General features: G+C 42.4%; 1 protein-coding gene across 1 annotated transcript in view; it reads right to left on the reverse strand.

Annotated features, from left to right (window-relative positions):
* Window positions 1-14,345, reverse strand: part of LOC146867969 (uncharacterized) — a 503,249-nt gene that overhangs the window by 431,246 nt on the left and 57,658 nt on the right. The window contains exon 3 of the mRNA XM_085623836.1: window positions 9,899-10,013. Within this exon, the coding sequence (XP_085479962.1) occupies window positions 9,899-10,013 (115 nt within the window). The remainder of the gene's footprint in view (window positions 1-9,898; window positions 10,014-14,345) is intronic.

Raw genomic sequence — 14,345 nt, forward strand, 5'->3', positions numbered from 1 at the left:
AGCAAAGAGAAAGAGACAGACACTGGACAATAGGAGCCCTCCAAACACACGTATCACACAGGAGTCACCGGGCAACTGTGAGACTCCACCGATAAGCACACAAACACACCGGGAGACACTGGGTAACGGGGAAAAATGCCTTAACAGGTGGAACACCTCTTGCTTTGACAGGGGAGCCAGTGAGACCAGATGGAAGACCCTGTGTGAGCTGCGGGGAGATCCTGCGGTGGCCTGAATGGAGGTGGGCTCGGAGCTGCAAGGAACCTCTTCCCCGGAGACGTGCGTCAGATCTTAAGTGAGCTGCAAGGATGCCTTCAGTGAGGTCCTCGATGACGTTCTCTTGGGGGTAAATACAACCGACAATTCGATCATTAGTATGGTTTTAGCGCCTTGTTAAGGTCAGAAAGCGCTACACAGATGCTGACGGCGTTAACATTTGAAAGACACAGAGCGAAAGGTGGTGCGTCAGTGGAGAGAGAGAGAAAAATAAACAACGCCACTCCTATATGATTAATAAAGCAAATAAAAGCAGAATTGCTGTGTTTAAAAAAACTGATTTTACATAAACTGTTATTCACATTTCATCTCCTGGCCCTTTCACAAACCAAAAAAGCCCCAACACAAATGGCCTGTATTCTTTTTTAAAAGAAATGGGACTGGCTACCTTGCTCCATACCGCAGAAATGTACTTAACAGCTTGGGAACACAGCCTCCTATATCGGTATTTTTTAAACACTTTCGGTACACATGCCAAGTCTGATAAAGCTTCCATGAATTGTCGACTCGTGACAGTAAAGTAGTTTGCAATAAATAGCGCCACCATTCTCACATTTCTCCCTCAATTCACCACTACTTTTCTCCAGCCAATCACATCACACTTTCTTTGTGTGCATCACTTAAAATGCCCCCTCGTACTCCATCCTGTGCAGCTCTGTCCTCCTGGGATGGGAAGGTTCATATGACTGGGAAACGGACGGTGCTGTTAATCTTCTCGCGAGGTCCAGGACAGCAGGCAGCCCGGAAAGCAAAGAGAAAGAGACAGACACTGGACAATAGGAGCCCTCCAAACACACATCACACAGGAGTCATCGGGCAACTGTGAGACTCCACCAATAAGCACACAAAAACACCGAGAGACGCTGGGTAACTGGGAAAAACGCCTTAACAGGTGGAACACCTCTTGCTTTGACAGGGGGGCCAGTGAGACCAGATTGAAGACCCTGTGTGAGCAGCGGGGAGATCTCATGGTGGCCTGAATGGAGGTGGGCTCTGAGCTCCCCGGAGACGTGCGTCGGATCTTAAGTGAGCTGCAAGGATGCCTTCAGTGAGGTCCTCGATGACGTTCTCTTGGGGGTAAATACAACCGACAATGCTATCATTAGTATGGTTTTAGCGCCTTGTTATGGTCAGAAAGCGCTACACAGATGCTGATGGCGTTAACATTTGAAAGAGACAGAGCGAAAGGTGGCACGTCAGTGGAGAGACAGCGAAAAAAACCAAGCTCTCAGCTTTGTCAAAGGCAGCCGCTTGTTTATAATTGCATCGCGCTTTCACTTAAAGTGAAAACGCGATGCAATTATAATGGAAAAATAATGCAAAAATAAACGCGCAGCTGCCTTTGGCAAAGCAGAGTGATGATAAAAAAAAGTGCGTAGCGGCTATTTAGGAGCCACTTTGTCCCGTTGCTAGTAAAAGATGCAATCTGGGTGGGCGGGGCCAAAATGAGACAGGGTGGTAACCAGGAGGGTCTAAAAACCCTCCTGGACAATCAGAACACCCGGTTTTGCATAATTGGTGACGCAAAACGACGCGCACCAATGCAAAACACGGACGGAGCTGGGACACGGCTTCTTGGAATCGTATCGCTTCCAAAAAGCCCTCGTAGGATGAGCAGCGCATGCGCTGCTTACGTCACAAGACCTAAAAAGGGCTATTTAATACAAAATGGAAGTGACAGAGTAGGGACTGACCAATAAGCTATGGCTTCTACTGACCCAATAGTTGAGGAAACAAATCACTCCTTAGTGGAACGTTTTGTGTGTTGCTGGAGTAGCAGAAGTCTTGGCGTCACTAGGGAAAATCAAAACAGGAATGAGATGTAGGGCACAGTACTAATCAAGAACGGTGGAGGTCCAATCACTAACCTCGATTTTGTGATCCTAATTAATAAGACCCTATAGGTGAGCCGGGGGAAGGACGGGGAGGGGTCCTGGCTTCTACCAATGTGCACGGGGCTTAGAAAGAGAACCTGATGTTCTTGGTGTGTCTAGGGGAGATAAGAGTCTTATTAGGAGGGTGACACACCAACAATGGGTGGATGTCGAGGGGACAGTAGACTCACATCAAATTCAAGACTTTGTGGCATGGCTAGTAGTGCCACACAGGCGAAGGGATTTTCAAAACGGTAGCTGGTGGGATTCCTGGCATCCACGGGGAGGGCTAAGGCGAGGATATGATATAGCCCGGAGCACCCGCGCATGAGTATGGCCACTACAACAGCAGGAAACTAGCTGCCAACTCATAAAGCGTGTCTAGAGCATCACGGCCCATAAGGAAAACGTGTTGTGATGTTTGATGTAATGACGTGACGTGACACAGTACTGAATGAGCCAATACAGTTAAATGAGTGTCATCTTCATATTATGGGAAGGTACCTCCACACGGTTACTTAAAATTGGGAGGCTTACGCAGCTCAATTACATAATAAGAGTAGTTTCCAGAGCTCGTGGAAATACTCAGTCCAGCAGTGTCATAACAAAATAAGAACAGAAGGGTATTTCTCCTATTATATTACAGAAAACTGTTCCTTTCCTCTTGTGTATTTAGTCATTTCAATACTGAGTCACACTTGAAAGTCCATTTATACTTACGTTAATTCATTTTTTGTTGGCTGTTTTCTCCTTTTGGCTGGGGTCTCAAGACATCAATTATTTGCCACATGAAGTCATTCTCTGTGTATATATTTAGGAGGAAAAGTTCAACCAGGGTGCCATTGTTAACCTGCAGCGAATCTTGCTTTAATGCTGGATGATTCTGGACTTTACTTATTGGGTCTTTTGCCCAAAGTGCAACAATTTGTAGATGCAACAAATGACATTATTAGTATTTGAGAAAAAGTTCAACGTTTGGTGACCATTATCATGATCATTGGCAACAAAAAGGGACTTCATTATGAGCGGTTTTCGCACCTAACTTCGCCATACTTTTCGTGGACAAATATGGAAAAGAAACACATCAATGAATCCACAAATTCCTTTTTCCGAAAATTACGTATTTGGATGATGATGTGTTCATGAGTTAATCCGGGAACACACAAGAACTCTCTTCTGTGATTGCCTCAATCAATGCCAACCTGATTTGAAATTCACGAACCATTGTTGCAACACCAGTATTAATTATGTGGATGGGACACTTAGGGCACTAGATAACCAGCTGTACACTACTCTGCTTCTGAAGCCCACAGAGATAAATACCTTGCTCCAATACTCCGGTTCACACCCAAGGGCATGGAGAGATGGCCTTCCATTTGGCCAGCTGTTGCGCGTTCGTTGTAATTGTAATTCAAAGAAGATTTCTTTAAAGAGTTGGAGGTCCTCTCTAATAAGCTGATAAAAAGAGGTTACCCGGGAAGAGACTTAAACAAGCTTGGTATCCCCACAGAGAAATACTTCTACGGTCCATAGACAGAACCCCCCACTCGATAAAATAATATGAGATTACTTTCTGCCCCATCATAAATAAGCTAACTAAAAGCATTAAAAAAATTGGAACATCCCTTCTACAACTAATTTGGCACTAGATACAAACCCTTTATTTCTTTAAAAGATAACTGATTATTAAGGATCACCTAGTTAGGGTTTATAAGCCGGCCCTAAAAAAGAAAACACCATTCATCCCCTTCTAGGACTTCCCCCAATACTAGGTCACTACATATGTGGTAAGTTCAAGTCTTGTAACCAAACTATGAATTTGATCATGATAATGTTCACCAAATGTTGAACTTTATCTCAAACTACAATACTAATAATGTCAATTATAGCATTTGTAGCATCTGCAATTTGTTGTACATTGGGCAAACGACCCAAAAGTTAAAGTCCAGAATCTTCCAGCACAAAAGTAGGATGCGCTGCAGGGTAACAACGGCACCCATGGTTGAACATTTCCTCCTAAAAGGACACACCAAGAATGACTTCATGTGGCAAATAACTGACGTCTTGAGACCCCAACCAAGAGGCGAAAACAACTAACAAATACAGAATAGACTGGAGTGTAAATGGATTTTCAAGTGTAATTCCATATCGAAAGGACTAAATACACAGGAATTGCTGGTGGCGGTAATAGTATTGGTGGTGGTGGTATTGGTGGTGGCGGTATTGGTGGTGGTATTGGTGGTGGTGGCAGTACTGGTATTGGCGGTACTGGTATTGGTGGTGGTGGTATTGGTGGTGGTGGTAGTATTGGTGGTGGTATTAGTACTGGTGGTGGTGGTGGTGGTATTGATGGAGGTTTTGGTGGTGGTGATGGAGGTGGTGGTATTGATGATGGTGGTATTGGTGGTGGTGGTGGTGGTGGTGGTTGTAGTGGTGGTATTGATGGTGGTATTGGCGGCGGTGGTATTGGTGGTGGTAGTGGTATTGTTGGTTGTATTGGTGGTGGTGGTGTTAATAAAACAGGTTTTTGAAAACAACCCTTCAGGTGGCTTTAGTACAGATGACATGTAACAGATGTGCTGTTGTCAGCCTCAGCCCATTAGCACAGGATTATGTGCTACCTGGAATTCATGACTTAATTCACTAATCATTTCTAAATCTATTTTACTGAGGGGGTGGGGGGGGGGGCTTGGAAACAGTGACAAGATAATGCTGGGTTTAAGTGATTGAAAGCAGGCAACCGTGATACCTGGTGGGGGTGGAGCGTGCTGCTTAAAAAAACCACAAGTGGTTTCAGCTGAAGCAGCGTATGTCCGGCCTGCAGTAAGAGAAACTCAATAAAGTAACTAATGCCTACAGAATATATAACAGGCCAGTGAATCAACCTAAGTAAACGGGGCTGTCGCATGGGGGAGTACAAATGAAGACAAGGCCTATGGAGGGACTTACAAGCCTATTAACGAATCTGAAGGCCGCATTTACGAAAGACAATGACACAAGCCAATGAAAAATATGGGAGGAGAGTGGGCGTGGCTTCTCTCCCATACTCCACTACAGCAGTCTCGCAGAGCCAGCAGCTCATGCGCGCTGCCGCTAGCCTCAACCTAAAAAGGAATTCTCATGGCTGGGCTGAAGTGAGGCTGCTTTGTCAAGCTGTTCTTAATGTGAGGTTTTTTCATTCCTTTAAAAGCATAAGTAAGAGACGCCAATGGTGTTTGAAAGCGGAGGCTGCGTCGTACAGGGCTAGCTGGTTCATATGCATGGGAAGCTGAAACCTCTTGGGGAACTCGCGGCCTAATCGGCAGAGTGTTGACAGCCAAGCTCCAGATCGTGACAGCATTAAGGGCAGGCCATGAATGGCAGCGAGGTCGCAGAAAAGGAATCTTTAACAATTGACAGTTTCTCTGATCAATATGTTCATCACTGTGCAAAAGTTATTTCATTTAATGACAGTCACACAGTCACTGTCTGGTCCCGGTCTGGACCGTCTCTGAGACAGAGTGAGACAGTGGAGAAGAACACTTGTTAGGTGTATCAACTAGTACTTCTGACCAATGTCAGCCCTCAGTTCCACCCCTGCAAGTCAATCTAGATAGTGCTCTCATGCTGTTTCTGTTAGGAAACAGTATGAGAGCAGCACAAGCAGTGGCTCGGTCAGGCGCTGCCAATGCTCCAAAGCAGACATCGGGGCTGTGGCAGCAATACCCCGGGCTCCCTACATAGTGCAGGAAGGCGAGGGTTCAAGTGCACATGTCGGGCTAGGCAGAGCGAGGCACTCGTCCAACCAGACATGTGCTCTTCACCCCAAGGAGTCCCGCCCAGCACCTAGCCTGGCAATCACTCTTAAGCAAGCTCCAAGGGCCAACTGCTCACTCTCCTGTAAGGTTAACTTTGCCCGGGCCATGCTTTACAGTGCGGCTAAAAGTAAAGGGAAAACAGTCAAGTCAGTAAAAAGTCACAATAAAGAAACAGCCACTGGTGAGTTTCTGGTAGTCTTGGAAAAGGTAGTTCTCAAGTCTATTTATTATGCGTGTCCTCAGTTCTCACACCAATGGGGTCTCTATACATTGAGCATGTCATCTTAGTTTCAAACTTGCCTGGCAGTCAGTTTGGAAGAGTATATCTCTCAGTATTATCACTAAAGGAGAGCAAGATAAATTTAAAAATCTATAATATTTTCCCGGTGTGCATAGGTGTATGTTTTCAGTAATATTTGGATGATTCCCATGACAATTGATGTAGCTATAAGAGAAAAGAAAAAGGCTTACATATTCCTCAACAGATTTAATGCTGGATGATTCTGGACTTTACTTATTGGGTCTTTTGCCCAAAGTGCAACAAATTGTAGATGCAACAAATGACATTATTAGTATTTGAGAAAAAGTTCAACGTTTGGTGACCATTATCATGATCATTGGCAACAAAAAGGGACTTCATAATGAGCGGTTTTCGCACCTAACTTCGCCATACTTTTCGTGGACAAATATGGAAAAGAAACATATCAATGAATCCACAAATTCCTTTTTCCGAAAATAACGTATTTGGATGATGATGTGTTCATAATTTAATCCGGGAACACACAAGAACTCTCTTCTGTGATTGCCTCAATCAATGCCAACCTGATTTGAAATTCACGAACCATTGTTCCAACACCAGTATTAATTATGTGGATGGGACACTTAGGGCACTAGATAACCAGCTGTACACTACTCTGCTTCTGAAGCCCACAGAGATAAATACCTTCTCCAATACTCCGGGTTCACAGCCAAGGGCATGGAGAGATGGCCTTCCATTTGGCCAGCTGTTGCGCATTCGTTGTAATTGTAATTCAAAGAAGATTTCTTTAAAGAGTTGGAGGTCCTCTCTAATAAGCTGATAAAAAGAGGTTACCCGAGAAGAGACTTAAACAAGCTTGGTATCCCCACAGAGAAATACTTCTACGGTCCATAGACAGAACCCCCACTCGATAAAATAATATGAGATTACTTTCTGCCCCATCATAAATAAGCTAACTAAAAGCATTAAAAAAATTGGAACATCTCTTCTACAACTAATTTGGCACTAGATACACCCCCTTTATTTCTTTAAAAGATAACTGATGATTAAGGATCACCTAGTTAGGGTTTATAAGCCGGCCCTAAAAAAGACAACACCATTCATCCCCTTCTAGGACTTCCCCCAATACTAGGTCACTACATATGTGGTAAGTTCAAGTCTTGTAACCAAACTATGAATTTGATCATGATAATGTTCACCAAATGTTGAACTTTATCTCAAACTACAATACTAATAATGTCATTTATAGCATTTGTAGCATCTGCAATTTGTTGTACATTGGGCAAACGACCCAAAAGTTAAAGTCCAGAATCTTCCAGCATAAAAGTAGGATGCGCTGCAGGGTAACAACGGCACCCATGGTTGAACATTTCCTCCTAAAAGGACACACCAAGAATGACTTCATGTGGCAAATAACTGACGTTTTGAGACCCCAACCAAGAGGCGAAAACAACTAACAAATACAGAATAGACTGGAGTGTAAATGGATTTTCAAGTGTAATTCCATATCGAAAGGACTAAATACACAGGAATAATGCAACAGTATTCTTTAATCTAACAGGAGAAATACCCTTCTGTTCTTATTGTGTTATGACACTGCTGGTCTGAGTATTTCCACAAGCTCTGGAAAATACTTATTTTAATTTATTGAGCTGCGTTAGCCTCCCCCTTTTTAGTTGAAGGAGTAAATAATAGGGAGTACTTGTAACAGTATGTTGGTACCTTTCCACAAGATCATGATGTCCATCTGTACACACATTTAACTTTATTGGCTCATTCAGCATCGAGTCACGTCATTACATCACAACACATTTTCCTTGTAGTCCGTGATGTTCTAGGAGTTGGCAGTCCAGCTTCCTGGCTGTTGTAGCGGACATGCCCTTGCACAGGCGCTAAAGGCTATATCATATCCTCAGCCTTAGCCTTCCCAATGGATGCAAGGACTCACGCAGGCTCCAGTTTTGCAAATCGCTTCGCCTCCATGGCACTACTAGTCATGCCACAACGTTTTGAATTTGAGGGGAGTCGCCTATTCTCTTGACATCCACCCACTGCTGGTGTGCCGCCCTCCTAACAAGTCCTCTTATGTCCCCTCGGTGAAATGCCAGGATTGTAAAGGTGTCCCTCCAGCAGACATGCCAAGAACATCAGGTTCTCTTTCTGAGCCCTTTGCACATCGGTAGGAGCCAGGACCCCACCCGGCCCTTACCCCAGCTATTGGTCCAATTAACTAGGATCACGAAATTGAGGTGAGTGTTTGGACCTCCTCCCGTTCTCGGTTGGTACTGTGCCCTACGTCTCACTACTGTTTTGATTTTCCCTAGTGACACACCAAGACTTCTGCTACTCTGGCGCCACATGAAATTTTCCAATTAGGAGTGATTGGTTTCCTCAATTACAGGGTCAGCATAAGCTGTAGCTTATTTGTCAGTCTCTACTCTGCCACTTCCATTTTATACATGCGAGGAATGGCTAGCGGCTGCTACAGTCCTCACCTGCTGGCCAACTGGCCACATGGAACCGGCATTAGTTCGGTCTGTTTTTTATCTGGCGGAAACCATAGTTCCCCCATAGGTGTTTACCCAGCCCTACCTCGGCATTACATGATTCATATATTGAAGCCCTTCTTGTGTTAATTCATTTTCTACTACCTAGGGTGTACTGTCAGCCCTAACTATGAGGTAAGCTCCGATTTAGTACATACTCTATTCAGGCCCCTTTTCACATTAAACTTACCTTTATATGGAAATGTTCCGTTTAAATTCCAGATACTGGGTGCTCTCGCTCAGTTCCCCATGATGACATCACAGTTATAGAGGTGGAAACATCGTTGACACGGGACTTAGAACTCCTACCTATACAAATATTTCACTATTTTTGGAGTCCGGTGTCTTTTTTAAGAGTGATGCACTTTGCACTGCACCATTTCTGTTACTTATAGCATGAAAATCAGATCTCTTTTCTGGAGGATAAATTTATTGTGCATTTGATGCAATAAAATAACTAATTTGCAAGAGATTTCTACTATGTTTGGCCTGATGATTACGTGTCTTGGTTAAAATATGTTAAAATATGTTGTTTTCGTTCTGCTGTCTTCATATGATAGAAGACTTTCACAATGTTAAAAAAAGATTTATATCCTAGTGACCCATTGCTTCTCAAAGCATTGTGTGATGAGACGTGTTGCATTTTCACATCACATTATGCAACAAGGTGGCTATCTTCAAAGTACAGAAAATGCTTTTATCGACTTAACATAGCAAGTCAGGCACTGGCAAAGTCAATCACATCACTCGCTCAGCATTGACAAAGAGAGAAACAGATTGGCTTTACCAATGCTTGTCTCTTTTGCTCTCTCAGCCTCCTCTTTCACAAAAATCACTAGTTTGTTGATGTATCCTTGTCATCGAACTGTAGTGAGTCACACACACAAAAAACACCCAGGAAATTTGAAAATATATTTTATAATTGTGTAATAATTAATTGACCAAAGTGTCAAAAGTGAAGAAAACAATTTGAACACAAGAGTGCCACAAATGATGTATAAATGGTTATAAATTAAGACCATTAATCAGCAGGTAGGCATTATGAATATGTAGGGCATATAGCTCAGTGAACTGATTTGGTCAGACTGTGGAATGATTTTGACTAAAATGGAAGAAGTGCTTTTTTGAAATGGTTGTGTACTCCACCTTTCGCAGGTCCCCTCCAGAACAGTATTCCATGGCTAGAAGCGGGACATCATTCACTAAAAAGTTCATCTCTTCTGGGACGCTGCAGGCTTTAACCACGTTTGGATGATCCAATCTAAGTGCAGAAAAATAGAGTAGGAATAAAATTACATTAAAGATCAGCAATTCAGCCAGCTACTTCGAGCCTAAATTAAACCTACTAATGATAACATATTCAAACATAAAAGATTCTGATTGGTCTACTAAGTCCAAGTGCCTGACTGTCACTTCACAGGCAGTAATACGTAAGGACAATGAACTAGCCACTGGCTTACTGGAGTTTCAGTATGAGAAAAATAACTCCTAGGCAATTGAATAGTTTAAAAAAAAAACACAATAAATGTCATTAGCTAAAAATTCTTTTTCGGGTTTTCAGAGTGACGTATCTTTCAGAAACTTGCATTGTAGCACGATTAAGCTGGGGTAAGATACCGATGCAGTCGCTCTAGACACATCTTTATTCACGGATTAGAATTAAGGAGACACTTTTGAACTTTGCACGTTGCTCTTTCGGCAAAGTAGCACTTGGTAGAAATATTGAAGCAACCTTTGCTATCGAACGGTGAAGGGGCTTTCAATCCCGTTTCTATTCCTCTCTCTTGTTGATTTTACCTATTAACTTTATTGAGTGCAAATCCTAATAGAAAATGCCATTTTGTTTAAACAGTATTGGGATTGATTTTGGTATTTTGAGCTTGTAAATTTATAAAATTCATTCATATAATGATTTTGCGTTGGATAACATGTCATTAATGGATAATGTTTGTTTTTGATATTTACACTGTTTGAATCCAAACAAGTAATATTTACTTCAAAAATGTAGTGATCGATCTAATTTTGATTTCACCGAAGTAACTCACATATAAATGTTCTTTTGATTTATACCAAGAAAGTGTGTGTACATTTGTAAAGACATTTTTTGTCTCTTGCTGTGCTTCATGTAGGTTATGGTTTTCCACTACCTCGCTTTTGATTATCTAGAACGCAACAGAAAGAAGTATACAGAATGTATTTCAAATTTAATAGTCACTTATTAAAAACATCATCATATTATTAAAAATGTACATCATATAGAACACATAATTTGTTGTCATAAAAAGACATAGAAAACACATTAAAAAGTGGCAATGATTTAAGTCTTCGACGCGCGTTTCGGAGTACACAACGCCTTCCTCTGGAGTAGCCACAACTTTATTTTCAATTCTAGGATTGAGTAGAGTTACTGCGATGAATTGCCAAACTTCTTTTCTTATTTCTAAGGTTTAAAATCTGATAATCTGATATTCTTTTAGTAAATCCAAATACGGATAAATTGGTTCACAGTGAAAGTTTAAAACATTATCAGCCACCTCCTTTCGTTTCTTATTCTTATTGATGATTCTCTGATCAGATGTGTTAAACACACCTATTAAAATCGGCATAGATGGCCGATTTTCAAAAAAGGAAGGAGCGGCTTCTCTGTATGTAGATGAAGCCCGACTTTGGGGTGCCGTGCTGAAAATGGCTACGCCGTCTTTAGTTTGGAATGCAGGTATTACTGGAGTGTTAGGCCATAGTCTTATATTCCCATTAGACTTTGATGATCCAGGTCGGTTGTTACTTATCGAAAGGAACAGAGTGGTGGAGTGCTCTAGATAAGAACCCTTCCAAAGATGCCTTTGCCTCTTGACTTACATTACCCAAATTATGTACCTTTTCCCTAAATTCACGTTTGCAACCCTGTTGATTGAGAATGGCCTTTAGCTTCATCGCTCTATACAGAATGCAACAACGGGCATGACAAGAGCCTAAAAGTCTTAATTTTGGTTAAGGTTAAACTTCTGGTAGTATAAGTGAAAAGGTCTAAAACCTCATCCAGGCTGCCTGTTTCAGTGTCTCTTACTATAAACAGAACGGCTTAGGACATAAGACAGCAAGTAAAATGTGCAAGCCACAGAAGAACACGTGTAGCATTTCTGCTAAAAACAGCACCCCTTCAGCTAAATGGAAGGCACTGGTCTTGAACAGTGGTGCTGAGATTTTTCCTTCATCCCTATCGAATCTAGAGTCACCTTCAAGATGCTAACCCACTCTCACAAGGCCCTCCATGACACCGGACCAGCATACCTGAATAGCCAACTTAAATTCCACGCACCGCCAAAGGACCCTACGAACAGCCCAGCTCTCCTACACCGTGGTCCCCCGCACCAGAAAGACCAGATCGAGAGACCGCTCCTTCTCCTTCCACGCGGCCAGAGCCTGGAACGACCTTCCGCTCCACCTCAGACAGATACATTGCTCCCCATCTTCACAAGAGACCTCAAAACCTGGCTCTTCGACAGACCCCCTCCTTGATGGACTGGAACCTGAGACGACCCCCCCCCCCCCCACACACCCTCCAGCGCCTTGAGACCCTTACGGGTGAGTAGTCGCGCTTAAAAAAACCTTTCAGACCAGCCTGAAGTATAGTAGCAAGCTCTTGTGCAGCAAAAAACCTTACATGTGCTGATGGTTCGACTCTTCCTTACAGCTATATCTGACAAGACTCAAAACAATAACTAGACTTTTTGCAAGATAGCGGAATAGGCGAGGGCAACCTCTGTGCCACCTAGCAAATTTATATAAATAAAGATGCTTTCCTGCTGTTTTCCCAATTCTAACTATCTTAGGAGTGCCTTAGGTACCTGAACAGCCCATATGCAGGACTGCAGGAACAACCAGCATTCTAAAAGCACTTGTGGGTGTCTGAACACAATAGGTCTTCTAAGGTGACAAGGGTGTTTTTATAATTTTTATATTCATTATCCAGTGGCAGCTGCCACTAGGTAGTTATAGTTAAGGCTATGTTTCCATAGGAATATACATTTTTGGTTTGCGGAGAACTTTAGCACCATTTGGCAAATCTTCATGAAACGTTCCCAAAAAAAACAAAAGTTCACTCACTTCAGCAACTTTCTCATATGTTTCCAGGTAATCCATCAAGCGGGGGCTGCCCCCCCCAAAAAGGGGGGGTCCCAAAACATCTCTTCTCCATTCATTTTCCTATAGGAAAACTGAACAGCAATACCGCAAAAACTACTAAACAGAATTACACCAAATTTGTCAGAAACCTAGACCATAGTCCAGTAAGTGTGCTTTTTGTGATTTGTCGTACATCTGTTCAGTAGTTTGAGGAATTAAGGTTCAAAATGTAAACATATTTCTGCCACAGACTAACAGACGATCTGGCAGATCAAAAGAAATGCCATAATTGGCTGCCACCACAACAACAAAGATGTGGCGGGAGCTATTTTAGGACTCCGAGAATCAGTCCCTTGTCCTATGATAAATAAAAATTTAAAAAGTATTAAAAAAACCTTATAGAAAACATATAAGCCCCCATGGCATCTGTAAGGGGGTCCCAGAAATCCCTCCCCACCTCCAGGGCCAAAAACATATTGAAAAATCGGTGCCACTGGCGGCTCAGATGAAAAAAGGTTTTTAAAAAGTAGACTCCAGCCAGTTTTAAATCTGAGCCCTCATACACTGCTTAATATCTTACTTATTACGTCACTTAAGACATCATTGATAACATCACTGCAACATCTGAAATTACATCACTGAAGACAACACTGTGCATGGCGTGGGTGCGAGTTAACGTACTTTAAAGCACAAATTATACTTACTTCAGATAACTATAGCTGGTAAATTTCAGTGGTTTTGCTAATTCAAAATAGTATGTTTGAACTTGCATTTTCACCTAAATATAACGAGCCTTTAGCCTTTATATTTTTTATTGGATTTCCAAGGTATTTACCCTTCTAAACTTAAAGTAACATATTATTACAGTTCCTGCAAAAATCTACAAAAAAGGAGTTCTGGTTAAAATCCATTGAAATTTGCCAGTTGGGGTTATCGAATCATGGCGTCTGCTATGTTGTTCTCTTGATAACACTTTTCTCTATTTCCGTATGTTTGGTAAACTTGGATTTTGAGCATAACTGGCAGTGAGAGGTGTGGCATATGTTGAATGCATTGGTAACCCTAAATGATGAATTTCAGTGGTTTTGTGCATTCCAGTCAGAACCATTACTCAGTTTTTAACGGTGTTATTTTTTTTTGCAGTGAATGACATGGATTAAAAAAAACCAAAGCAAGCTTTTAATTTCAAACCCTGCTGCATACATTCTTTAGCTGTGAACAGCAGGTGTTGGCCGCAGGGATGGCTTCTAACCTGCCACAGGTGGCTAACGCTCAATTGGGAACCCAGAGCAAGCTTCTCCGATCCATGCTGACCTTTCTGAGGGTTGCAGTTCCAAATCCAGGTCTGCAAATCCACCAAGTTGATCAGAGAAGATTGCTCTGGGTTTGAGTTACCCATGCATGAAGGGTCCGCAAATTTGTGAAAGTCTATGAACGGGTCAGGGCAGCGTAGAGCCCGGACAGCAAA

The sequence above is a fragment of the Triturus cristatus genome, chromosome 1_2, assembly GCF_964204655.1.
Source record: "Triturus cristatus chromosome 1_2, aTriCri1.1, whole genome shotgun sequence".
Lineage (NCBI taxonomy): Eukaryota > Metazoa > Chordata > Amphibia > Caudata > Salamandridae > Triturus > Triturus cristatus.